Source organism: Amaranthus tricolor, chromosome 3 (assembly GCF_026212465.1).
Source record: "Amaranthus tricolor cultivar Red isolate AtriRed21 chromosome 3, ASM2621246v1, whole genome shotgun sequence".
Lineage (NCBI taxonomy): Eukaryota > Viridiplantae > Streptophyta > Magnoliopsida > Caryophyllales > Amaranthaceae > Amaranthus > Amaranthus tricolor.
Genome location: NC_080049.1, coordinates 35,447,206 through 35,474,936, shown reverse-complemented (window position 1 = coordinate 35,474,936; position 27,731 = coordinate 35,447,206). Strand labels below are relative to the sequence as shown.

Here is a 27,731-nt window from a genome sequence, read left to right as displayed (position 1 = left end):
TTTGACTTGATTTGTTTACTTCTAGCTCCACTTACCCCATCTGAGATTTAACTTAAATCCTGTGTTTATAGAGTTAAGTCGGATTGATAATTGTGGAACAGGTTTTCGACTCTACAATTCAGATTCATTATCGTCTAGATGGTTGCTCATCAAAGGCTGACAACAAGATTCTGTGACAAATGATATTACTTGTGGAGTTGTGGTGTGTGTGTGTGGTTATCATGATGAGATCAATGATCACCTCAATTTTGCCTGCCTTTACAGCCAGTCATGCTGCCAAAATCTTAAAAATTTTAGATTGGTTAATCCAAATGTGATATAGGAGCTATTTAGCTTGTTTAGATTAGTTGGTCAATCGTGATCTTAAAATTTTAGATGACCAAAAAGTTAACTGATTCTTTATCTACCTAATAATATATGAGAATTAAACTAAATAAAAATATTTTTTTGAAAAATTAAGTGGAACAAGTGTCTAATTGAGATGAAGAATGTGAGTTGTAGATGAGATGATGAGATTAGATAATACCATGCGTTTAAAGGAATTGTAGCAAATTAGTTGGAAAAACCCGTCTAACTAAATAAGGCGCATTCAATAAGACAAAGGGATAAGAGGGTGTATCACAATTGGATTCAGGGTAGATGCCTAAAGCTTTCAATCAATTTTTATTCCCACTTCACAATAATCCCCCATGAATATAACAAATGATATTAATTTATATATTCATATACAAATGCCAAAGAAGCAATATGAAACCCTCCAAAACTAGAGCTCTGTATGGACAAAAAAGCGCCAAAGGGCAAAGCAACATTTGTTGCCTGTAATCACCAAAACACCTACAAACTGGTATACATAATATATCTCCCTCTCTCATATTCTATAAATTGGGGCCTTAGTGTACCCTGAACTCCTGATCTAAGAAGACGCTTCTATATTCTTCTTGTGTGCCTTCTCAGCCTTGCTAACCCGATCTTCAAACATTTTCCATTCCTTTTCACATCTTCTCCGAACCTACAAGTAATCATTGTTAGACACACTACTAGGCAACTATAGTGTTTATGATTTTTAGTCTTGGTTAAGTGTGAAGTTACAGATAAAGTCTGCTATCAAGGATCAATTGGAAGCAATCTCTTTGTTATTGCAAAGATAGGTTTGCAAACATCAGAATCGTGTGATTGCACCAAGAACAAACATTCAACTTACCCCTTGCCATGGAGATAACCCATCTTTTGATTCACCCTGCGCAAACCATAGTCAACAGTATAAGTTCATTCTGTTGAGCATAAGATAAGGAAACAAGACCAGGATAAAAATTTGTACCTGACTACCAAGGGAAGGAACACGTTTGTGAACAATCCATTGAGTATCTACAACTCCTATTTTCTCGAATGCAGGCTGTTTTAAAACGAAACAAAAATATTAACTGCTTTGCAAAGACGGTGCATAATGATGTGTTCAAGAGTTAGCCACAAACCTCTACACATTTTCTAAGGGCAAAGTCCATACCCCATCCATGGACCAAGTCATTCTGCAATGTAATTAAGCAATCATGGTTAAGAGTTATAGCCATGGAGTTAAAAAGTACAATGCTAGAACACTAGAATAAATCATGCTAATACCCTAAACCCAAGTGGCGTCCGCCTAGGCCGAGCTCAGTTAGATTTATGCAACTTTACCCTTGTTATACTCCGATGCCAATAGTTAGTAAATTTTCTTTGAAATCATAGTGAGCCACAAAGAAATGCAGAAATGATTCAATCGTAAGCCTTAGGCCCCGTGCTAACCCGAAAGACTTTGCCAACTGAACTAACTGGCTTCCTTAGTTATGGAATTACAGTGTACCTGAATCATATGCCAAACACAACGCCATGCCTTCCGAGAGAACACTGGAGCCATAATCTCTACAAATCTGTTCATGTATTAGGACATGTTAATGTTAGCTTCAAAAATACTTTGAAAACCAGGTAATATTGGAAGGAATGGAAGTTTCTTATAAACTATACTAATGGGTTGACATACGCAGCACATGGGGGTAAATGAGGGTCCTTGCACCAGCCTGGTTTCTCTTCTGTTACCCTGCACAGTGGATCCAAAAATAGAAAGGATGGAACAGAAAATAAGTAACTTTTGTTACAAAAGTGAGAAACAACTTAGTTTTTATTATAATTACTTGTGAACTTCACTATCGTTTCTTTTTCTAGTCATTTGCCATGTAAATGGACTCTTGGGATCCACACCAGGTTGCGATATCTCCAAACCGTGTTTCTTAGCGATCTCAATGTACCTGAAAATTCGACAAAATAAGCATGAAGGAAGTTGCAGGCAGTGGATATAGTTTCAACGTTAAAGTGATTATGAGGTTGGTATGATTCAATAACTCGAGCATCATGATTCATGAAACACAACGTCAATGGAAGTTGAAAACTCAATAACTGAAAACTGTGAGTTGGCCTAGTGGTTGAAGGTTTTTCCTTTTACTCTTGTAATAGGGTTAAAATCTCACCATATAGTATGATTAATTTTCCTCCCCTCCTGTGTATTTGGGTTTATCCGATCCTTACCCAAGAATAAAAGGAAAAAGAAAACTATGAAAACTGTTTGGTTGAGAAAATTAAGTGGCTAAGTGCACTTCCCAGGAAGTTTTACTTCTCACAAAATAGCAATATTTTTGATTCACAAAAAGTCAAAAACATATAAAATCTTCATTTAATAAGAAGTTCTTCATCCCACAACACAAGGGAAGTCACTTGCTTACTCCCTATGAAGTTGCCCTGACACATGATATTTGCTAATTGCTATCATAGGTCAATTGGTGACAATATTTTGTTTTTTCATTATAGGGTAGACTGAGAAAAGAAGACTAACTGAGAGAAAAGGGGCTAACTGAGAATCAAACTCAAGACCTTATTTGGTTTTTGCGCTCCAACTGAGATAAAACTCGATTCTCGACAGAAAATTTGGATATATCTAACCTCGTCAAACCCTGTTGAGGTGGAAGCTACAAAATAACGTTGAACCGATAGAATACACTTTCTTATGTGCTAACAAATTACAACACACTAGATAATACAAAAAAAAATGCTTACTTTTCAGCATCAAAATTATCTACACCCAAGTCTTCATCCCAGATAAAGATGTACTCATATGGTGCCACTATATCAGGATGCAAGAACCGTTTTGCATACCACCTATAACATACGATGAAAACGTATTAGTACAACGAATAATACGAACAACAGACCTTCCCAAAGAATAGAAGAGTACTGACCATTTAGTCTGTTTAGGAACACTGACATGGATAGCATGCTTAGACCACTCAAACTGATCCCATTCACTTGTCTTTCCATCGTAATGGAAGAGGGCAATAGTAAAGTTGTCTGAGAACTATGTAAACATAAAAAAAACATTAATATACAAATAAAAATTCTATTGACTTTGTAGAAAAATTTAATACTAGTAGATTTAAACCTTTTTGACTGCTACATCAATATTTTCCTTCATATCTAACCCAACTGTGAAAGCCACTAGATACTTGGGTTTGGTTGGTAGATCCTGGACAAGCCATATACAGACTACAGTTAGTTTAAGTTCGCTTTCTTACAACTAAATGTCATTATCCCAATGCAAAGTGACTCTCAGTAAGGCATAATTTGGAGAGCAAGATATATACAACCTTACTCTCATAACAACAAACAGGATGTTTTCGATTTCCTTTTGATTGCAAACATGGTTTGCGACTTAACATAAATAAGATATGTAAATGGTTTTATGAATGCTCTTGCCTTCAGCCTTCATATCACCATTCACCCTAACTTGGATCTAAACCCAAAGTACTTGTATGAAAGAAGTAAAAATACGTTCACATACCTCACTAGGGAGACCCCATAGTCTACGGGGAAACAAGTCCGATTTAGATTCCACTATCCCGGGTGGTAGCCTCTCTGCTCCAGTCGGGTTTGATTGGACCCGAATAGGCATCTGACAATCAATAGTAGAATTATCTACAATTTTAATCTTCAAATTGTAAAAAAGTTTAAGTATGAATAATTAAATTAAGATCTATTTAGGATTCGTATAGGTGCCAAAACCCATCAGATCCTACTAGTCTATGTCTTGGTTTAAAATTTTCAAACCTAGGGGTTAGGGTCCAATTATGGATCCATTAAAAATTAATGGATCTAGTCCACATCTTTTTACTCAAACCATGACCATCCTTAGATACAACACGAGTATGGTAGCCACATATTCTCTATGTCCTGTAGTATTTGCTACAAGGACAAAATTTGAGCAAACTAATAAATTCAATAAAAATAGGTAAAAAGTGTGATTTATGGAGAAGTAGAAGAAATCAATAAATGGAGTGCAAAATAATTTAAATGTGTGAATAAGAATTAAAAAGAGTGTGATTTGTAATAATAATAATAAAAAAAAAAGCAATAAAATCTATGAGACGAAATAAAAAAAAGTATCATACCCAAGTAATAAAAGATAGAAAGTTTACCTCAATTGTACTATTCAATGGGGAATTTTGCCTAACATCAACCTTGATATGTTGGTCGGTGGTGGGCAGAATTGCCACAGGTAGGTAATTAACTGGATTTATCTGCAGTTATTCATGAGTAAATATTGCAATTTTTACAATAATAATTAACAGACATAAATCTAATAAACAAAGTAAAGTGATCAACTGAATTGCTTACCTTGGAAACTGAAAGGAGTGAAACATAAACACCAACAACAAAACCAAAAAAAATTCCAGTTGAAGTTGTTGCAATAAGCCTCAATGAATCATGTGGTTTCCTGCTCACCATTCTGCATCCAAAATCTATAAGTGGACAAAAAACATCTTGAGCACTTCTCAGTTTTTTAACATAATTTCGCATGATTTTTAAGTCTATGATTTAATACTAATCCAAGCAAAAAAAGTTCAAGCCTATGAGCAAACCTCAAGACAATTATTCAGTAATTCTATGTAAGGAAGAATTAAGATAACATGGAATAGAAGATGTCACAATAATCAATGATATGATATTATCTTACATATTGGAGTATATACCAAAAGATATATGCCCAAAATGATGCTTACATGAATTTCTTAAATACTAAGAGTATCCATACAAATAAAATCCTTAAGATAATTGAGATACTAAGAGATAATTATATCAAAGACATTGTCTAAAACTTTGATACTATTGAGTGAATAATGAATATCATCTAAATAGAATGAAATATAAACAATCATACCCAAAAAATATAGCTCGTACTATGAAGGACAAAAAACTCAAACATTTTCGTTTATGTTTAAGCACACTTTTAAATATTTTTTTCACTAAAAATTTATTTTAGGCCACACTAATAGTATTTTTGTTCATAAGAACATCATTATGCTATTCTACCTTGATAATAAAATGGAACAACAATTAAGCATAGAAGTCTTCTAAACCAACTTAAAAGAAGACAAAATCACGGATGCAACAAAAAAACCAAGAAAGGTGCACCAATGTAAGGTAACACAAGAATTGAGACAAAAAGAAGCTAATTAAGACTTGTGAGCATATATAGAGTATTAAAACACACCTTTATTTGGCTTTGAATAGGTGAAGTTGAAGAAAACCAAATCAATGAAAGACCAAATTAATCATGTGCTTTTAAGCTTCATTTTCAACTAATTAAGCAACTCCATTAATAAGCAATGGTTTGATCACCATTCATCAATATGAAATTTAAGCAATTAAGTAAACCAAATTTTAAGTTAACGAGTACCTTTTTGACTAATTCCCTTTTAATAATTAAAATTAAAATCAAAACCCCATTTCCCAAAAATCATCCTCAATATAAAAACCCAAAAAAAAAAAAGAAAGAATGAAATTAAAAATTAAAATTAAAGTTTCAAACTTGAAACATATAAAAACAGTTAAGCAACAATGAAGTTCTTCAAGAAGTACTAAATTCACTAATTAATGCTTCATAATAAAGAGGGAAACATGGAAATTAGCGAATTAAAATAATTTACAAAATTTTCATAATATCAACTCAACACAACATTGTATTTTACGTAAACACACCTTGATTGCTATGTTTTATAAATAAACAAAATGCACACTTTATTATAAAAGGTAAATATCAAAGAATAGAAGATATAACCTTTATTTTATAAATAACATACCTTTTATTCAAATTTTCCAAAGAAAATGAGAAAGATGATTAAATGGGCAGTGATGAAATCACGAGAAAAAAAAAGAACCAGTTAGAGGAAACGAAGGTATACTCTGAAAAAAACAAGAAAAAGCACCCTTCTCATCAGAAAACACCTGATGAGAAAGGGCTTATTAGAATGGGGTTTCACAATGTTGATGCTTATTGCTTAATGCTGTTGTTTTTCTTGTTTTTGTTTGTTTCGATGAATTTCTCTGTTTTTTCGGGGGGCAAAGACAGAGAAAAGGAGAAGATATTGGAAGATTTGCTGCACTTTAATTGGGGTTGGGTTTTTTTTTGGCGTTGTAAATTATGATCGATGTTTCTTCGTCAATTGTTCATGTAAATCATATAGCGTGAGCGTGGGTAAGGGGTGGGAAAATTCTTAACGGCCCCTTTTAATAATCGTACTAAATAGTAAAAATAAATAATAAAAAATTAGTGTTTTGATAGAAATATCTATTAACAAATTTAATGATTATATTTATTTTTTTTAACAATTTCATTTTCTATAAAAAATTTATTTCTATGCATTACCATTTAAATATGTAGTATTAGGTGGTAAATTGTGAGCGATATTTACTTTTATGATCATAACTTCACTACCATGTATCTATCACTAAAAATTTACACTATTAAATCATTTTCATTATCATAAAGTAGCTTTATTAACCAAACAAACCATTAATTTGATGGTAAATTATTTATCATTAATAAATAAATAATTATATTTATTATTGATGAGTTGAATTACATTACTCCTCAATATCATGTAGTAATCCTCAATATCATGTAGTAATTGGTATTTTATATATACTTTCTTCTGTCTGAAATACTCGCTACATTACCATTTTTTACACTATTTATCGTTTAAGATAATTTTATATATTTCAACTAATGTGTAAGAAAAAAATAGTCAAGTATGATCTTGTTTGAACCGTCTATTCGCATACTTTCATAATATTAACTATTTATAATTTTTAAACTTGTATAGTTCAATATATAAATTATTAAAATAATGTATTAAATTGAATATAATGTCAAATATAACAAATAGAGTAGATAAGAGGAAATAGTTAAACTCGTGGTGCACGGAAATATATAGGGTTCTTTTAAGACTTGTTTAGGGCTCTTAACAAACAGCGATGCTAGTATGGTACACCTTTTTAATGTACTTAAGCTTTGAAAATTAAAGTCATTAAATATGTAGACCAATGTCTATGCCATTAGGGCTGCACACGGTCCGGTTTGGTCTGGTTTGACAGAAAAATTAGACCAGACCAGAAATTCCGGTCTGGAAATTTTTCAGACCAGACCAGACCAGTCAAAAGACCAGATCGGACCAGACCAGACCGTTCTAAAACGGTCCGGTCCGGTCTGGTCTACGATTTTTTTTTTTGTATTTTTTTAATTGAGTGAGGATAGTTTCTTGCATTTTAACATTCAGAAGTTCAACAACATATCAACAACATTCAACATTCAACATAATTAACAATTTAACATTCAGAATTTCATTTAACATTCAGAATTCCAAATTCCAATCAAACCCTAAAACTGATAAATTCCAATCAAACAATTTAACATTACGAGATTCATTCAACATTCAACTGAAAATTAAGCAATTACACATGTTTTTTTAAGAGATTCATTCAACATTACGAGATTCATTCACCAGATACTTGGCATTTTGACCAGTAAAACAGAAGGCTTTCCCCATGGCTTTCCCAGTAAAACAATCGGTTAAAGAGCTTAAAAAAACCATAAAAAATCAAAAAATCAACCAATATACTTACATTACGAGATTCTACACTTGATTCCGTGGTGAATGCTGAGATTGGAGAATGAAGATTGGAGAAAGAGCGTCGAAGCGTCGAAGAAGCACACAAGCACTGTCGATTGTCGATGGGTTGAAGGCGAGGAGGCGATTATCAAAGAAGAACAGGAGCACGGAAGCACAGAAGCCTCGAAGAAGGAATGAGAGAGGAGGCAAGGATTCAACTTACCGGAGAGAAGGCGAGGAAGAGAGGAGATTAGGAGAATGTCGCGATTTGAAATGGAAATGGAGATTAGAGGCAGCCAGCAGGAGTTCATGAGTAGTTGCCCTAATCCCCTAAAATTTGATTTTATTACGGGTTTTCGGTCCGGTTTGGTTTGAAAATTTTAAAACCGGGACCGGACCGTAAACCGTTTAAAAAAAACAAAACCGGACCAGACCATTTAGACCGTAGACCAAACCAAATATTTAAATTACGGTTTGGTTTACGGTTTAGACCAAACCGTGTTCAGCCCTATATGCCATTAGAATAATCGTCAAAAGTTAAAAAAAATTTTGTGATTAAAAAAATAATAATTAATTTAAAAGGTCTTTTGATTGACTGATTACTCCTATTAATTTTTGGCTTATTAGTTAATTTAATAGCAAAAAAATTATTTGATGAATGAATTTTAGCTTATTAGCTCATTTTTTCTAATAACATCAACAGTATTTTATATAGAGGCTCTAAAATTCGGTGAATCTGCCTAAATTTTGTGTAACTACACTATGTATCAATCTATTCCAAGTTAATCACAGGTTGACATCTCAACGATATTTACGCATGGGCCTTTATATGTTGTAGGCTCGTAGAGAAATAGAGAAATTCCAAGTCAAATCCCCACATATAAATAATTGAAAGTGTTGAACATTTAGAGTATATAAGCCTAGATTTGTATATACTACATACTTAATATAGTAGTGGGACTTAAATAAACATATTATAAGTCCAAATTAAATGCCTCAAAGAATTTGATGAATCATTACTTTGATTCATAAGTTTTGTTTGATGAATCATTACTTTGATTCATAATTTTTGTTTGATGAATCATTACTTTGATTCATAAGTTTTGTTTGATGAATCATTACTTTGATTCATAAGTTTTGTTTGGTGAAACATTACTTTGTTTCATAAGCTTTGCTTGGTGAAACATTACTTTGTTTCATAAGCTTTGCTTGGTGAAAAAGCTTTGTTTGGTCAAACACTTTTGTTTCAAAATGAGGTATTGTTTGATGCATAACTCTATAAATAGAGGTTGCATGCCAAGGGACATTCTATCCCAATTTCATATGATTTATGATTTCTCTCTTAAGAATACTCTTATTCTTGTTCTTCCTTTCATGAGATAATATTGAGAGAGTAATTAATTGTTAATATCATCAAAGTTCATAATTCACTACAACACTTGTATTTACTATTGCAATTTCCTTGTGCTAGGATTTTGTTGTATAGATTGTATCTCATTGTAAATTTCATTTATCATCCCAAGCACCTTTGTGGGAGAAATATCACAATAGGAAAGTGTATGAACGCCTTCTACTCATATCAAGTTTCCGAGCGACTTCTTTGATTGTCGCAACCTTATCTTCATGGTGTTCATTTGGTGATTTACAAAGCAAGGAGTTCCATTGCCATCCACACAAGGAAAATACAAATCGGTTTGTTTTATTTGTATTTGCATTATATTTCCAATAGAAAGACAATCTTATTAATGTTTAGAGTTTATGATTATATCTTAATCTAGCTCTCAATAAATGGATTCACTCACAATTAGATTTCTAAGAAAATTTAGAAAATCCTCAAATTTCTCTTTGTAAAACCTTCCAAGAGTGCATTACCTACAATCTCTATGATACAATGACTTATTATGAATATTTAAATTAGGAACAATATTATAACAATAATAGGTAGAATTTCATAGAAACTCAAAATTAGAATAGAGAATCCGTTTGACCTGATTGAGTCAACTTTAGTCAAGTTTTCTGACCTTTTTATCTTAAATTTTAATCTTAACATATCAATAAACACGGCTATACTACTCATCATTAAACATTACAAGACACATTTATATTGAGTTATGAATCATATCATACAATAATACATATATTTAAAATTGAAATATATGTCTTCAAAATAATTTAAACAAACTCTCCCTTGATTCAAACCATCGAATTTCTTGACTTCATCAATTAACTAATAAGATCAAAATCCTATAAATACAAATTAAATGAAGGATAATATATGTAATGCATCATTAAAATTGACTTTTATTAGCTAAATAATAATAATAATAATAATAATAATAATAATAATAATAATAATAATAATAATAATAATAATAATAATAATAATATAATAATAATAATAATAATAATAATATTATTATTATTATTATTATTATTATTATTATTATTATTATTATTATTATTATTAATATTAGGCAAGACAAAAAAACTCAAAAAGTTGTGTAAGCATGATTTTTTTGTTTGATTTATTTTGATTTATGTAGCTAATTTTATATCGTTAAGATTAAGATTAAGATTAAAGTTTTGACATCTTTATATAATAACAGCTAGTCTTTTGAGAGACGTATATTAAGCTCAGCCCATTAAAAATTAATGCCTACTTATCGTATTTTTAATGCCTACTTACATTATCCTTAATGCTTAATCACCATATCCCTAAAGCCTACTTTCAATATCTTAAATGTCTACTTACGTCATCTTTAATGCCTACTTATAATATTTTAAAAACTATATAATAGACCGACCTAATTAGAGATAACCTCTTGAAAAGACCGTCTCTTATAAGAATTTGAGATATAATTATTGTTAGTACTTAGTCGTATATGTTTATTGAGGGTTGGCAAAGGTTCCGAGCTAGGAAGGTATAAGTTTGGGACAAATGTTGAAAGATAAACAAAATTATACAAAACAATTGATTTGATCTAGAAATTAGGCATACTTCCAAATTTCAAAGCTATATATAAAAGCAATTATCCATCAACTAGTTAGGTAGTAAATTTGGTCACTATGTATAAATATTTGGTGGAAATGCATTAATTTATCACTTTGAGTTTGCTTTCTTTAATTATTTTTTAAGAGTATTTTTATGAAATAGGGTAAACTTTAAGGGATGAAAACTCTTAAGGGACAAATAAATTAAAGAGAAAATTATTAAAAACTATTTAATCTATAGCACTTTTTACAAAAAACTACCTAATTTAATATTTTTTTGTAAAAACTACCTTAAATGACATAAAAGTTTGCAAAAGACTACCAGATGACGGAAACCATTAGTTGACCGTCAAATAAGACGTTGACTTTGCATGTGATAGGCATGTGACAGAGATTAAACTCACTAAAGTAACAATTTCATTTGTTCTAACCTACAAAAAATTAAATTGACAAAAGGAGGGCATTATTTTCCTAAACTATAAATAAAATTATCCATGAACAAACCCAAAATTAAAATCTCGAATTCCTTCTATGATGAACTTAGCTTTGAAGGAGGAGCAAACATCACATTGTCGTCTATGATGAACTTTATCATCAGAACTACTAATACTTCTTCCATTAGCAGTAGAAGAAGAAGCAGCATCATGGCTAAATCACCTTAAACCTCCATAGTTCAAATCATAATAATTATTTATTGAATTTAAACTTAAAGAATTTTTCCAATCTCTCTCTTCCACTTCCACCATTTCCGTATAATTAGAATTACTTCTACGAAACACCACATTAGAATCAACTTCACCAGTAGAATCATTTCTTACTGAAGAGAAAATGAATTTATCAGTTGGGATTGGGATTTGATGATGATTTTGATCATTGTGTTCCAGATAGATTGTAATTTGATGAGATAATTTATAAAAATTAGGGTTGATTGCAATTGAGATTGTACCCCAATCTGTTTCTGTTAAGCCATTCAAGAATTTCACTCAGAAAAGAGTAGACAAATATCTTTGTCAATCAAACAAGAAAATATCTTAATTTAATTTGGGGAATAATTAGGGTTCTTAGGGATTGAAAGGGTAAAGGAAAAAAATTAGGGTTCTTGTGATTTCAAGGGGAAAGAGGAAATAATTGGAAAAAATCGTGTTTTCAAACAGAAGAAATCAATGTCTTAAGTAAATCACGTGAGACACGTGCTGATTAACTAACGGTTTCCGTCATCTGGTAGTTTTTTGCAAACGTTTGTGTCATTTAAGGTAGCTTTTTGCAAAAAAAATTAGATTAGGTAGATTTTTGCAGAAGGTACTATAGATTAGGTAGTTTTTAATAATTTTTCCTAAAATAAACGACACATAGACCATTCAAGTGTTATATAAAAGTGCAATTAACAAAACAAGGAGCCAATGCTTTAGTCTTATTTGTTACAATTTACATGACCCTTCTTAGATTAAGTTTCACTATATGGACTAGTCTAAGATTAAAATTTTTGTATTGTAAAACGATTTATACTCAATAAAAAAAAATAAATTTATACTTTATTATCATCATCGTGTAATCAGTGTATCTCGTTCATAGGAAACTATGATCAGTGTTTGGGGAAAAAAGGAAAGCGACAATCCATACTCAAAGAAAAACGCAGTCAAAGAGTCCTTCGACTCGAAAAATATCCTCAGAAAGAGGAGTTTCTGCAACGAAAAGAACTAATGAAATTAAATGATATCTTATACAGTTTTAGCAAAAAGTCTAAAACTAAAAAGAAGTTCTTAATTAAAGAGATATCAATCATACGTTACAAACAAATTTCATATTACTGATTAATCAAATATGTTCAATAAACCCGCCTACTATCACATGATTAACTAATCTCCTCCCAAATTACGAATCAAAAAAGCGAACTTGAACGAATCACAAATCCAAAAAACTTATTAACTGGCGAATCATATTGCGCTGAACCAGCCAATGACTAATCACCATGTTGGATTTGGAATGAGCCATGGATGTCTAAGTTTGATAATTTCCCTTCAACGAAAAAAAAAAGGTTTGATAAATTTCCAATTCCCACCATATAACATTCAAATCATTGACTATTTACTCCATTAATAGTAGTAATAACACACACATCCTTAGACCCTAATTTAGGCTCTCAACGGCTCGAGGCACAATAGTAGCCGTACGATCATCCTTTATTTCTGGTTTGACGTTCTCTTTTATTCCACAATCAAAATTCTAAACCCCTCCTTTGACCCATTATTATATTTTAACCCAATTTTCTTGTAGCCGTTAGAAATTTATGACTTGAGTCTTCTTCAATAAAATTCCCCTTACTTTTACAAGAACACCACCAAATCACCATGACTTGCAATAAAGAAATTTTTTCCACAAATTCTGATCATCCAATTGAATTGGGAATTTATAGTACGGTTTTAAAATCATGTAATTTACAATCTTTTGAAGAAAAACCTGGTCTCTCTTTGTCTTTGAAGCGTAAAAGACCCCCTAAAATTCAGATCCCAAATGTATTACAAGAAATTTCTATTGAAACCCAGTTGAAATTTGGGTGTTCTCCGGTTAAAAATGATAGCATTTGTTGTTTTGAAGATTTGGGTGTTGGGGTTTATTCAATCAAAGGCAAGAAAAAGTTTATGGAAGACACCCATAAGATTGTTTCTTCTGTAAATGGAAATTCCAAGAAGGTAGTAAAAAATGCACTCTAACTGTTTGTTAAAATACTTACCTTTTTTGCTTTCTGGTAGTGGTTTTTTTAAGTAGTTAACTTTGTTGAAATTTTTCAGGGTTTTTTTGGAGTTTATGATGGACATGGAGGAAGAAAAGCAGCAGCGTTTGTAGCAGATAATTTACATAAGAATGTACTGGATATGCTTGATAACTCAGTTGGGAAAATGGCTAAGGAGGAAGCAGTAAAAGCAGCTTATTTTAAAACAGATAAGGAATTCTTAGGACAGGTATTTTCTAAGCACAAATTTCTTGAATGAATGATTAATATGTCAGATGTTACTCAATATGTTTGGTGTCACGTGATTTGCTAAAATCCCAACGAGTGGTTGGTTTTGGGCTAATTTAAGGCTATTTTGTGTGACTTGCAATAATGAAATGTTGTTGGTAAATTGCGACTTCAAAAGGCTAATTAGCTAGCGATTTAGCTTAAATGCTTTGTATATAGTTCTATATCACTACCATCAGTTTAACTGTCAACCTGCTTATCAGATGTGGTAAACCATTTTAAGCGCCTTACATCTAAAATTTATTTATTTTCCCTATAGCAATGAGAAAGCAATGATATATGAAGTAATTAACAAAGCTGGAGTCTCGGGGATACATTTTCATTATCTAGTAAGGTTATGCTGTAGTTTTAGGTGTCATAGAAGTATAATATAGCTACAAGTTAAGCACCTGTATCATCCCTGATACAAGGACATATGGGATATGGAACGGGTATCAAGTGAAGTATTTGTGCCACATAGCCGCTAAAACATATTGGCGAAACACCTGTTTAATACCTGCACCTCAGCACCTGTAAGGCTGTAATATCTATAACCAATTACAACACACTATTAAGTTAAGTACCTGTATCATCCCTGATACGGGGACATATTGGATTTGGAATGGGTATCAAGTGAAGTATTTGTGCTGCATAGATGCTAAAACACATTGGTGAAATACCCATTTAATAACTGCACCTGTATTATCTATAATTAGTTGTACATAATTCTTATTGTAGGACAAAGGGACTAGTTTATTTCTTGAGAAACTTAGGTTGGCGTCTTCTTAACATTGCTACTTTACTCCTATGAAACAATTTTCTTCTGTTTGTCTTTTCAGGACGTAGGCAGTGGTGCCTGTTGTGTTACAGTTCTGATTGAAGGGACTGAAATGGTTGTTTCAAATTTGGGAGATTGTAGAGCTGTCCTTTGTAGAGGTGGAGTGGCAGAGCCTCTAACGAAGGACCACAGAGCCGAGATGGAGGAAGAGCGGAAAAGAATTGAGGATAAGGTATAAATATAAAACTGTCATTAGTAATGGCTGTATGTTATTTTCCGTTGAATGAAAGAGAAGAAGCATTAATGTCTTTATTTGTTTACTTTATAGGGAGGATATGTAGAGTTCCATAAGGGAGCTTGGAGAGTTCATGGGATACTATCAGTTTCGAGAAGTATTGGAGATTCTCATCTAAAAGAATGGATAGTATCAGAGCCCGATACAACAATCCTTGATTTGACTCCGGACATGGATTTTCTTATCTTGGCTTCTGATGGACTGTGGGACGAGGTAAGAAATTTGTAGCACATCTTCATTCATGTGATTGTTGATATTATGTATTTTCTTGAATAATTTGATTAAGTTCATGCTTTGATCTATGTGCAACACAATTTACTAGGGCCTTCTTTGGCCAACGGGTTTGCTGCATCATGCAGTTGCCCCGATTATGAAGTCCCTGAATCAGAATTGGCTCTGTACTTGGGCTTTGATAAGATTTTGATACACTTCTTACATTCGGTGTAAATACCTTAGTTTGATGACTTTAGTGATGAACATTTGCATCTGGAAGTAAGCCAACTAGAATCAACTTGACGTCGTTTGGTTGGGGTTGGTCGAAGTTAATTTTTGGGTACGAAATGTTCAGTTGTACAAATTTATAGCAGGGCTCAAAGTTTTTGCTTCTCTTTTAGTGGGTTGGTTTGAGTTTAGGCAAGTTTCAGTTATTTTTGAATGAATTCTTTACCCCTTAAATATTTACAATCAATCTAAGCGAACTCTTACTTCTATCAGTTTTTGTCATGTAAAGCTGAAAGATATCAACCTACTCCTTTCCAGTCCGACTGTGATTGTGCATTCATCCTCTAACTTCTGATGGATCAATATCCATTTATTGACTTGAGATCATGCCACTTTTGAACCTTAGAATGGGATCATATGTTGAGTGTTAGAAGTTAGAACAAGCATTAATTCAATTTTGCAATTATATATAGGTCGGAAACCAAGAGGCCATTGACATTGTTCGACAGTCCCGTATAATTGAGAAGAAACCTGAACTTCCATTGAGTGATTTAGAGAATAAAAACCAGAGGAGCCTAAAAGAGAATGATGAGGAATATGCTTGTGTGAGCACAAGCTCCTCTCCAAAGGTCAAAAGAGTTTGCCTTATGAAGCAGAAAAACATGAAGACAGATATTACTTGCACAGGGAAGGGCGGTTTTTCTGACATTGACAGCGAAAATGAGAGCCCTCCTGCAAAGTTACGAAGAACTTCATTGTTTGCGCACAAGAGCACGATAATACATTCTCCGAGGATAGTAAATGAGAGATTGATTTCAGAGGGCGTTGTAGATGCTTGTACAATGAAGGAAAGTGTTTCCGACTTTGAGAGCCCGCCTGCAAAGTTAAGAACTGCGTTTTTTGTGCATAAGAACTCGATTATACAGTCTCCGACATTAGTGAATAAGAAGCCAATTTCAGAGGGCCTTGTAGATGCTTGCTCAATGAAAGACAGTCTAGACTTTGAGAGCCCTCCTGCTAAGTTAAGAACAACGTTCTTGGTGCACAAGAACTCGATTATACAGTCTCCGAAAATAGTGAATAAGAGACCCTTTTCAGAGGGACTTGTAGATGCTTCCGCAGTAAAGGACAGTCTTTCGGACTTTGAGAGCCAAAATGAGAGTCCGGCTGCAAAGTTAAGAAGGACTTCATTGTTCGCGCACAAGAGCATGAATCTTCAGTCTCCTAGAACAGAGAATAAGAGACCGATTTCAGAGGGTCTTTTAGGTTCTTGCAGAAAGCTAGCTAATCTTGCTGTAAGTAGAGGCAGTATGGATGATATTACTGTCATGTTAGTTGATCTAAAGCATTTCAAGTCTGGGAAAACCTAAACATGTTTTATTTTGTACCATGTAAGATTGAATTGGAATCTAGAAGTTTCTATTTTGTGGATAGGTAAATCGAATCTAGAAGTTTCTATTTTGTAGATAAGTAAATCATACTTTAAGCAGGAAAGCTCTTGACTCAAGTTTTGTTATTGAAACCATCAGTCATATGATCTTTGCAGCAACATCTTGCCGCAGCTTTTAATTATGATCTTCATATAACCAACTTAGCACTTTGCCCTACTCGGACTTGCCTCGCTGAATGTATCTAGTAACGATTGGATCGGTAATGTTCGGGCGGGTGAATTGTGGGTTGGATCGCTTTCGGTTATGTGACTCTTGGATTGGGTCTTTTTTGATTGGATCTTTCAGGTTTGGGACGATTTTCTTAAACAAATGTGGACTCAAAATATAAAAATTAATCAGAAATATAGTAGGTCTAGTATGAAATTAATGATGTATAACTGAAAAGAATGACGTGAAACTAAAAACGAGTCAAAATGACCAAGTTTGAGTTTTGATCGGATATGAACTATGTTTTTCACGTATTTTTGGGTTGGGTTATTTTCTGATTACATGCCAAAAGTTTTGAGTTATGAGTTGCTAATTTTTGATCAGATCAAATTTTAACCGTTCTAATCATAATACTAAACTAATTACTCGACAAGTATCCCTCACATGTGTCAATCTCATAACCCTTTGATTTGAAACATTACAAGATGTATGAAAATATCAATTGATACTTTAATTCCACTTTTTTATACACCAAAAGTGACGCAAATAAAGCTATAATAACTCAAACACCATACTATATTTTTTCAATCCTATCTAATTTTTTTAATGAGACTACTTAAGCGTAACTTAAGAAATCTCTTTGAGATATAAACACTACGAACAAAATCATGAGTTAATTTAGTGGTTGAGAGTTTTCTTTTCTACCCTTTTACAAGAGGTTTAATTCTTTATTTTTCTCTTACTTGTAGCTGTAGTGGTTCTCTAATCTTAGTCTAAAATTGAAAAAAAAACAATACAACCTTACTCAAGGATCAAATTAGACAAATCTTTCACTAGTTTGATATCCAACCAACTCACAACTTTCTTGACATAAACTAGCTAGATGAGAAATTGAAAGTTACAAGATTAGATCAAGTTATGTTCATGATGTATGATCCCTATAAATATTTTGCTCCATTGTCAAAGAACTGTTTGCGTTCATCAAAAGTTAGACAAGATCCCTCATTTAGATAAACAAAACACCCTTTTACATAAATCTATTTTCCTAATAAAAGAATAAAAGAAAAATCAAGAAAGCTAAAGCCAACTTTGTTAAATCAAAGAAGGCCATATGATAACTATTGAATTATTAAAACTTGGTCTATTGCCCCCACATCACATGTTATTTTGCCTAAAACCTCTCCCACCTCTCCTTTCTTTTCCCCTGCTTTTTTGGGGTTTGTACATAGACATTGCAAACTTTACATCTCGGTTAAAAAGGAAATGTTTCCTTCTCTCCTTACATGAAAAGGGTTAATTATAAAGTTACTTTTAAAGGTTGATGAAACCATGAAATCCATTTATTTAAACCCAAAAAGAATATATGCTCTCATTCAATGGATTAGAGAGAATGGATTAGAGAGAAGTAAAAAAAAAATTAATTTCTTTTGTTATATTTACTATGAAATTAAATTTATAAATATAAGGTTCATCAGACTTTATCAATTAAGGTAGCTGATATTTACGTTAATTATTTATTATGTTTATAAGTTGGGCCAAAATCGGGTGGACTACTTAAAATCCTATTCATCTCATAACAATGAGGCCAAGATCATATCCTTTTGGCACCATTCAAGACAACATCTTGCTGGTAAGATTGATTAGCCTTACTATTTGTTCCCCCCTTATCTTCTACTTCTATATATAATCATCATAATTATATTCCTACTATATATTCAATTCATTCAAATTTTGTTTGTAAACCTAAATGATCACTTTGGTTATTTTTCTTGTATGACCAAAAATTATGCATGAGCCTATTAGTGTCCCAACATGCTTTTCCACCGGAGAAAAACTTCCAATTCCAACGGCTACCACAATCACTACTTTAACACGATCAGGCTCTGGTGCCAACTCACCCCAAAGCCTGATCATGTCAGTATACCGAACCAATATAGCTAGCCAACTTCGGCTAGTCACCATAGCATGGTGCAAAAACCTTCTCCTCCACGGACTATCCGTGTCCCTGGACGGATCAGAAGGTCAAGACCATTACCATTGCAAGGTTGAACTTAAACCATGGTACTTTTGGAGGAAGCAAGGGAGTAAACAATTTATGGTGGATGGAAAATACATAAATATTGTTTGGGATCTTAAAACAGCAAAATTTAATGGGGAAGTTGAACCACAATCAGATTATTATGTTGCAATTGTTTGTGATGATGAAGTTGTTCTTGTGATTGGTGATATGAAAAAAGATGCATTTAGAAGAACTGGGTGTAGACCTTCTCTTATGGATCCTGTTTTAGTTTCAAGAAAAGAACATGTTTTTGGTAAGAAAAAGTTTTCTACAAAGGTTAAATTTCATGAAAAAGGAAAATGTCATGAAATATCGGTTGAATGTAATAATAGTAATTATAAAGGTGATTATTTTGAAGGGATTAGTGATAAGAATAGTCCTGAAATGGAAATTAAGATTGATGGAGAATTGGGTACTCAAGTTAAGCATCTTCAATGGAAGTTTAGAGGTAATGGATTGATTGATGTTAAGGAGACTAAACTTGAAGTTTATTGGGATGTTCATGATTGGATATTCGGGTCGGGTCCAAGACATGCTATGTTCTTATTCAAGTTGTCATCGTCATCACCATCATCATCATATTCAGTATCACCATCATCATATTCATCACCATTGCATCGTGATGATTGGGGTGATGAATCACCAGAATTTAGCTTATTTTTGTATGCTTGGAAAGTTGAATGATGATTAGTATTTCAAGCATGTGTAAGGTGTAACTCAGTTAAGATGCCTTAAATATGAATTTACGTTGATTTATATCATTTCTAATTTATTTAATGACTATTTTTAAGGTCCCAAATTATAAAAAATGAAAAAAAAAATTAAAAAATTATATTATATAATTGCTCCTTTTGCTTGTTTATGATCATATGATGATCACATCATTATATCATTATATGATCTTATAAGAATTTGAATGGAAAGAAGAAGAGAGGAACAAGAGTTGGTCATATCACATGGGAAGAGAGGAGCCCACATTAAGGAAGCTTGCGTTTGGAACAGTTGGAAAATTATGGCATTGAATTAATGTAAGGAGTAAAGACAATACAGATTGATCATTGATGGGATGTACAGTTATTTGCATTGTGTCCTATATTATTCCATATCATAACAAGTTTTAATGCAAAAAACCATTACTTTTTTTCTGTATAAAATAAAAAAAAAAAAAATGAAAAACGAGATGCTAGAACAAAAACACTGAAAATTTTAAGTAAATTTGATAGAGCGTAACTCATCAATACTAAACTGATTTGGTAATCTAGAGCTTATAAATAGATGTCAATTAGTTTAGTCATATGATAGTAACGAAACTATAAGGTGTTTGTGAACTCGTTGATAATTATTTAAGATTAGCTAATTTTATCAGGTGGTTTGACTAGTTGATTTGAACACATATTGAAAATCCATCATCATCATACCTAGTGTATCTCGTCTATAGAAAATTGTGAGTAGGTCTGTGGAGGGAAGGAAGGCGGCAACTCATACCCATAAAGAAGAGTGCAACCAAAGAGTCCCTCAACTCTAAAAAGATCATAAGTAGATCCTGCAGCGAAAAAACTGTGTGGGGCTGATGCTAACTCCACAAACCTCTAACTTATCAGACAAGCGTAACTCTTAAACATTAAATAAAGATCAGATAAAATTACTTTATAATAATGAACTATTTTAACTGCTTATTTATTAGTTAAAAGAATAATAAGAAATTACAAACATGTGAAAGTTAATGGGGAAAGGGTACAACACTACATAATTCATGAGAGTAATGGGGGACAATATTCGAGAAAAGAGGTCAAATCTGGTCAATCAAACACGAGACTCCATTAACATAAAAATAAATTAAAGTTACCAACCTTTGTAAAGCTATGCTTATCGATATGTTATACTTGCATTTTCTATTTGATGATCTCCTAAAGAATGTTTTTGAAAATAAAAAAATAAACTTTTTAAATTATAAAAATATTATTTTATTAAATAATAATGTTAACATAGAAAAAATAAAAAATATAATTATTAAAAAATATATAAAATAAAATTAGTGAAAAATAAATATAAGAACCACAGATATTTAAAAATGTTCAAATAAAGTCTGTGAAAAGTATGTCAAAAACTACGATATAAATAAAAAATTCTTAAAAAGAACAATAAATAAAACTACTTAAAATGTAAAATAATATATTAAATGGGAACAAAGGGAGTAATAATTAATGGAAAAGATAACGATAAGACCTAAGGCTAAATAATTAGAATAATTAAGTTCCCATTATATTATATATATATTGATATTTGATAAGCTATTCTCATAAAAGTGGACCGTGGTTGGGACTTGGGACTTGGACTAAACAAAAGTTTGTTTTTTAAGATCGGCCATATCTTTTGAGGGTAATATCACAATTATCCTGTATGAATGTGATAATTACTTCTTTGTTGTTGGTCTTGATTATTTTTGATTATTTTGCTTGATTTAGCTGATTTCATATATTAGATTATAATTTACATAAATAATAAAAGTTTATTAAGTTGAAAATTTGTTTCAAAAATTTTTATTTAACTATTGCGTATCGATATCAGGTAAGGATATTATATTACAGGTTGTATTGGTTACAGAGAGAATCAATTAAGTAACTAGCTACTTAGTACTAGTTGATTCAAATGCAAATCTATGTTCATTTTAATTTGGAATATTAACAATGCATATTAGATCAGATCAGATCAGATTAATTTATAACGGATTTTATACAAATAATTGGGTTTTGGTTAACCCAATTTTAAGTTCAATCTCACATTGATTGCAATTTGGTTATGAACCCAAACAAATTCAAGCTACTAGAATTACGAGTTACATCAGTTTGAAGTTGTGTCAATTTCAAATTTTACACTATGATTTAATTTGTAAGTTGGATGCATGTTCACATAAAAAGTATTTTTTTTAAAGTCTAAACAATTTATAAATTTCTATATATATTAAACTGAGAAATAGAGTAATACAATTTCAATTATTTAAAAATTGACTATATAAGTCTCAATGGAAAAAAACAAGCAAGATTATCTAAGAGATTATTTTATACAATAGCATGAGCATGCTAAATGTTATAGTCACACAAGACCATGCATATGCATGCAAGTTGCACATATACATGGAAGATCATACCAAACTCTTGCCTTACATTTAATTTTACTTGATACATTGTATTTTGTTGGTACATTTAAAACTATATATAAAAAATTATTTGAAGGTATGATAAGGAAAACTAATTCATAATTATTGTTGATAAAAATCAACTGGAACTAGCTAAATGCAATATTAAATTCACAATCGGACACAATAAAAATTGTTTACAAATATACTACTCTCTCCGCTGCTTTTTGTTTGCCTATTCTAAATTTTTTCACTTTATGATAGAGAAATTTAAATTTAATTTTTAAAGTATATATTCAAGACAAATACATTTATGTGGGATCTTGTTAGATTCGTTTTGATAATATAATTTTTATAATTTTTTATTATGCATACTATGAGATACCGAGACTCAAAATTTACGTTGAAAAACGTGAAAAAATAAAGTGGACAAACAAAAAGGAACGGATAAAATATTATTTTAATAAAATAATTTTGGCGGTTTTACCCATTGAAATGAGGCTTAAAAATCAATTAAAAAGTCATTTGTTAAAAATCAATTTTATTTGATTATAAAAATCAGTTAATTACAATAAATCTAGCTTGTTGACAATTCATCAGTTGAGCAAGTTTATATAATATTTTTGGTACAAGATAAGTTGAGGGAATAAAAGGGTTAAGGATGAAGAGAACAATAAAGTTGAACACAAGTTTTTTTATTTCTAAAAAAAATAAGAGTAATAAATACTTTAATTGAAATAAGATGTAATTATCAAATTCATACATATTTATTGGGACAAGCCATTTCCAAAGAATTTGGTGGGTCTAAATAAGAAGAATTTTTAATAATTTGATGAAATATCCACTTATTAGCAGCTTCAGTATAATGAATGCCATCCCAAATTAGACGCAAGGATGGATTATTGCAGGATTTGGCAACCAAAATTTCTTTGCCATCCAAAATCTCAGTGCTTCCACATCTCATTGTGTTGTTGAAATTGTATTTTCCTCCAATTCCACAACATGCTACAAGACTTTCTTCAAAACCTGCATTTTTAATTTTATGTCAAAATTAATCCTAATTAAAACAAAAATATTGTAGGATTATTAATTTAATATCTTGTTTTATACGTGGTAGTAATTTAGTATAAGAATATGTATTGATGGCTTACCCAATTTTTTGGCTTGGGTAATTAGAGTGTACTTAAGAGTGTAAATGTCAACAAATGTAATTGTGGCCATAGGCAAATCCTTCCTCAATTGAAGTACAGCCTCTTTGAGCTTAATGTTGTAGTACTTAGAAACCTCATTTAATGGGCTTGCACATCCAAACTCATCAATTTGGGCCGCCGTAAGAACAAAGCGGTCTAGCATATACGGTAGGCAGCCCAGTGGACCGGTGTTATGGATCCAGAATGATCTTCCTCCTTGTGTATACACACCCTAGATAAACACCGAAGCCAAAGGCAAAAATAAATCACAAATTCTCATATAAAAGGGACTTACGGCGAGATAATTTCTATTGAGTTGATCCAATTTACACTTTTATCTTAAACTAATCACTTATAACTTAAAGTGATCACTTACGATCTTAAAGTGACTAATTATAACTGCAACACCCCGCCCCATCGGACTGCCGGTGACTACGCGTGGAGACTGAAGATTAGTCCCACAAACCAACACAAGTCTTTTCAGTGCACTTTGGCCTCACTCGTGCGCACCCAGGAAAATTTCCAGGAGGTCACCCATCCTAAGATTGTGGAGTTTTTATTGAATATGCTCCTTAGAAAAGAAGATGCACCTTGTTGATATGAGTAATCTATCAATCCTTCATGCACCTTGTTGATATGAGTAATCTATCAATCCTTTTTAAAGTTAAATCTGAGATATCACAATAACCTTAAAGTGATTAGTTAGAGAAATAAGTTAATTGAGAGTCTATCTTATGGTAAGACAGTTTTATACAATACGAGTAAGTTTTTCAAGTTTAAAAAATGTAGATTTATTAATAATCATTGAAGAATGAAAAATATATTTTTAAGATTTTGTGTGCTTTATAGGGTTATTGATGGAAAATTATTAAGCCATGCATGACTTATTGTATCATGTAAAAAATTTCTATGAAGTCAAGCGCAAGTAATTCCAATTGAGAATTGAGCTCTAATTATCACATTATATTTTAAATAATTTAATATTATTACCTTGACAACTTGGGAGAAGTGATGAATAACATCAGGGATGTATGCTTTGACTTGGTCAGAGGTCATGTTAAGTTTGTAGCCAGCAGTAAGATCATTTTGACCAATATCAAAGGTGTATATGGCGCGACCAAAGTATTCCTCTTTGGGTAATAGCCCCTCAAAGATACCACCTACATCATCATTTCATTTAAATAAATTATTTTCAATTTAATAATCAACAAATAAAGTGATAATATTTCATTTTTATGTACATAATAACATCTTTTGGGTGCAATGTACTAAAAATTGACATTTAAAAAAAAAAAAAGATAAAATCACTTTAAAATGTCCTTATTTTACATCTCCTAATTCTCTTGATTTAGTGCATGAAATAATAAAAAAGGAAATAATTTCATGAATTCTAGGATCTCAAATGGATCATATGTGTAATATATGTTAGGGGCATAATACGTATACGCACACAATTTCGTGTCTACAAGGTGTATATAAATCACGAGTCACGACTCTTAGTTCATAGATCTCATTATTCTAATTATATACCTAGCGACTATAAACATTAATTTTATGTACATGATACATATATCTGACCTCAAACTTTATAAATAAAAAATACGAAAGATGTAATTTGTTATTAAGTACCTCGTTTACGGACTACTTGGGATCTTTTGTGAAAGTCAGAGTATTCAGCAAATTGAACGTCCAAAGAGATAGGGCTATATCCACTTTGAGACTTTGTTGTGTTTTGAGGTCTCACCGTAGAACCTGCTGTTGCGAAATTGGCTCCATGACTATAATTTGACCCAACTGAATCCAGATACGCACTCAAATATTGTAATCCTAATTTTTCAGCTGAAAAAAAAAAAGATATGTAACAAATATTATTTTGATTGAAGTTTTATTTTTTTGAGGTCGATAGTAGAAATCTTGGTACAACTATAACATTTTGGTCGTTATGATATAGGCGAATCAATGTGTAATGTGGTTGCTTATTTATTATTCAAGCTTAGATCTTGTTTAAATCTCTTGATTGAAATTAATTTTTACTTATTATAACTAATTTATAAAAATTAAAACTGATTTATATATATTATAATTAATAATAATTAAATTTTACTAATAGAAATCAATTTTTACTAATTTAAATTGATTTTTAGTTATTAGATCAAACTAATTTTTATCAATTAAAACTGATTTTATTAATTGGAATTAATTCTTACTAACTAAAATGATGTTTACTTATGGTAAAATGAACTAAATCTAAAATTATTTTTGCAAAGAACCATGTTATATAGATAAAGTGGAGTATTTTATTAAGTCTTGTATGTTTAGTTCACCCGTGGAACTAGACATCAATTTTATGGATTAAATTGACATACACATTTTAGTCCCAATCCCCAAAGTTAGCTCTTACAATTTCAGCCAATGATACCAATCGTTTAGCTTTTTAAGTCAACAAACAACATAACTAGCTAGCACTTGTTGAAAAAAAAGTTCTAATTATTGTTCTTATAATTTTTTTTTTATTTATATAACAAATTTTGGTCAAAAATAACCTTTTTAATTCTCGTTTTAACATTTTGATAATACTTATTGTTCCCATGTCACTAACTTTATTTTTACATTGTTATATTGCTTACGGTCATTACATATTTCTCAATAACTAAATAAAACCATTTTTTAATTAGTAGTAGTCTATGTATTTTTCAATTATTTTCTTTTAATATTTTTTTAATATTTATGATTTAAATATTTTTTCATAAATTTATTATTTAATAAAATAATATATCAAATATTTAAAAAATTCTATTTTTCTTATTCTTAGTTACTGTGAACATCATTTCCATAACGAAGGAGTACAATTTCTTAATGTTACCAGTTACCACAAACAAGTGTAACAGTGCCTATATCAAAACCCAAACTCCACTTCGGTTGTGAGATTAATAGAAACATAGAAAACTTTAAATAGAAATAATCGCAATTTGATAAAGACTAATGAGACAAAAGTTTACCTAAGAAATCAATAATGAGACGGCCGTCACAGTAACGGCCAGCAGGAGCACCAAAGAAGGTAACACCATTAGGAGGTGGGGCCTGCCCATACACCGCTGATAGTCCGCCGGTGTCCGAATTGGAATCCCCGAAGTTGAAAATTGCTGGAAAATGGCATTGATTATGGTTTCTATTATTAGTGGGTCTGGGTGTTATTCCTACTGTAAACCCTAAATCAGCGGTTAATAATACCAAAATTACACAACTAACCAAATTAGTAAACCCAGATCTCATTTTCTGATTTCTCTGATCTCTTTTGAGTATTTGTTTTTACTAATTACTAAATTGTATGTTTTTCAATTGTGAATGAACTGTAGGTGAGGAAAGAAGGTGGATATTTGAATGAAATGAGTTCAGTGTGGGGTACAGCTTTTATCGTCATTTTATTGAATTTTTAAGAGAAATTTCAGGTGTAGTATATAGTTTTCATGAAATGTCAGTATCTTTATAAGATTTTCCACATGATAGCATCTAATTTATGCACTATTTAACTGCCGTAACATTTTTCGTTAAATTCTTGTTAATTTCTGTTTAATTTATTATTTTGCAAGATTTTTCTACATGGTAGCATCCAATTTTTGCTCTCAAATGTTTAATTTACAATTTTAACGTTTAATTCACCGATTAATTTATCACCCCTTAAATGTTATTTCAATTTTATTTTCATTCAAATTATTGGCATTATAAAATTCAAAAGGTGAATTACAAACACTAATAAATAATTCAAAAGGCGCATTTTATAAGCTCAAAAGATGCATTCCAAGCACTAATACATATCTACGTAATCGTTACAACATTTAAGGGCGCTGATAAATTAGTCGGTGAATTAAACATTAAAATGGTGAATTAAATATTTGAGAGCAAAAACTGCATGCTACCATGCGAAAAAATCTTACAAAATCATGAGTAAACGGAAATTAACAAGAATTTAACGGAAAATGCTACGGCAGTTAAATAGTGTATAAACTAGATGCTCCTATGTAGAAAAATCTTACAAACCGACGTTTTATAAAAACTGGATGCTACCATGTAGGATTTCTCAATTTTTAATTATGTTATGTAAAATGAATTGAAGCATATAGAATTAATTAATTCAAACCTACTTTTACCAAAATTTTAAAATTTTTTTAATACCTTCACATGATGCATACGAGAATTCAGCTGATCACCTTGCAAATCTCGCTGCTAAATGTTCTAAATACCTTTTAATATTGAGCTCTCTATGTTAAGAAA

At 31.3% G+C, this 27,731-nt stretch overlaps 4 protein-coding genes across 6 annotated transcripts; 2 read left to right on the top strand and 2 right to left on the bottom strand.

Annotated features, from left to right (window-relative positions):
* Window positions 1-636: 636 nt before the first annotated feature.
* Window positions 637-6,499, bottom strand: LOC130808870 (uncharacterized). Of its 3 annotated transcripts, none has more exons than XM_057674406.1 (14): window positions 6,165-6,499; window positions 4,699-4,823; window positions 4,500-4,601; window positions 3,866-3,976; window positions 3,467-3,550; window positions 3,267-3,382; window positions 3,085-3,186; window positions 2,169-2,282; window positions 2,018-2,074; window positions 1,841-1,907; window positions 1,473-1,526; window positions 1,319-1,393; window positions 1,202-1,237; window positions 637-1,009 (listed from the first exon to the last, which is right to left on the bottom strand). In XM_057674406.1, exons 2-14 carry the CDS (start codon window positions 4,807-4,809, stop codon window positions 914-916), a joined length of 1,125 nt encoding a protein of 374 aa, XP_057530389.1. In that variant the 5' UTR covers window positions 4,810-4,823; window positions 6,165-6,499; the 3' UTR covers window positions 637-913. The 3 variants fall into 3 exon arrangements, with proteins under 3 accessions (XP_057530389.1, XP_057530390.1, XP_057530388.1); XM_057674407.1 differs by having other exon boundaries at window positions 4,699-4,810; window positions 6,165-6,493; XM_057674405.1 differs by lacking the exon at window positions 6,165-6,499 and having other exon boundaries at window positions 4,699-4,928.
* Window positions 6,500-13,040: 6,541 nt separating this feature from the next.
* On the top strand, window positions 13,041-17,227 carry LOC130808752 (probable protein phosphatase 2C 14). Its single transcript, XM_057674234.1, has 5 exons — window positions 13,041-13,654; window positions 13,754-13,924; window positions 14,802-14,972; window positions 15,069-15,248; window positions 15,950-17,227. Exons 1-5 carry the CDS (start codon window positions 13,313-13,315, stop codon window positions 16,844-16,846), a joined length of 1,761 nt encoding a protein of 586 aa, XP_057530217.1. The 5' UTR covers window positions 13,041-13,312; the 3' UTR covers window positions 16,847-17,227.
* A 1,227-nt stretch (window positions 17,228-18,454) lies between these two features.
* On the top strand, window positions 18,455-20,267 carry LOC130808753 (uncharacterized). Its single transcript, XM_057674235.1, has one exon. It carries the CDS (start codon window positions 18,861-18,863, stop codon window positions 19,815-19,817), a length of 957 nt encoding a protein of 318 aa, XP_057530218.1. The 5' UTR covers window positions 18,455-18,860; the 3' UTR covers window positions 19,818-20,267.
* A 2,681-nt stretch (window positions 20,268-22,948) lies between these two features.
* LOC130808900 (GDSL esterase/lipase At3g26430-like) lies at window positions 22,949-26,867 on the bottom strand. Its single transcript, XM_057674446.1, has 5 exons — window positions 26,459-26,867; window positions 25,089-25,298; window positions 24,450-24,619; window positions 23,421-23,691; window positions 22,949-23,295 (listed from the first exon to the last, which is right to left on the bottom strand). Exons 1-5 carry the CDS (start codon window positions 26,730-26,732, stop codon window positions 23,027-23,029), a joined length of 1,194 nt encoding a protein of 397 aa, XP_057530429.1. The 5' UTR covers window positions 26,733-26,867; the 3' UTR covers window positions 22,949-23,026.
* Between the last annotated feature and the right edge of the window lie 864 nt (window positions 26,868-27,731).

Bases quoted from the DNA above. Each gene is read 5' to 3' on its own strand.
- LOC130808870 (XM_057674405.1), bottom strand. From the start codon at position 4,881: ATGCGAAATTATGTTAAAAAACTGAGAAGTGCTCAAGATGTTTTTTGT. The intron at 3,551-3,865 runs GTATGTGAACGT...TGGCTTGTCCAG, and splicing joins TATGGGGTCTCCCTAGTGAG to GATCTACCAACCAAACCCAA. The intron at 1,527-1,840 runs GTACACTGTAAT...ATTACATTGCAG, and splicing joins GTGTTTGGCATATGATTCAG to AATGACTTGGTCCATGGATG.
- LOC130808752 (XM_057674234.1), top strand. From the start codon at position 13,313: ATGACTTGCAATAAAGAAATTTTTTCCACAAATTCTGATCATCCAATT. The intron at 13,655-13,753 runs GTAGTAAAAAAT...GAAATTTTTCAG, and splicing joins TAAATGGAAATTCCAAGAAG to GGTTTTTTTGGAGTTTATGA. The intron at 14,973-15,068 runs GTATAAATATAA...TTTACTTTATAG, and splicing joins GGAAAAGAATTGAGGATAAG to GGAGGATATGTAGAGTTCCA.
- LOC130808753 (XM_057674235.1), top strand. From the start codon at position 18,861: ATGCATGAGCCTATTAGTGTCCCAACATGCTTTTCCACCGGAGAAAAA.
- LOC130808900 (XM_057674446.1), bottom strand. From the start codon at position 26,732: ATGAGATCTGGGTTTACTAATTTGGTTAGTTGTGTAATTTTGGTATTA. The intron at 24,620-25,088 runs GTACTTAATAAC...ATGATGATGTAG, and splicing joins CCAAGTAGTCCGTAAACGAG to GTGGTATCTTTGAGGGGCTA. The intron at 23,692-24,449 runs GTAATAATATTA...GTGTTTATCTAG, and splicing joins ACTTCTCCCAAGTTGTCAAG to GGTGTGTATACACAAGGAGG.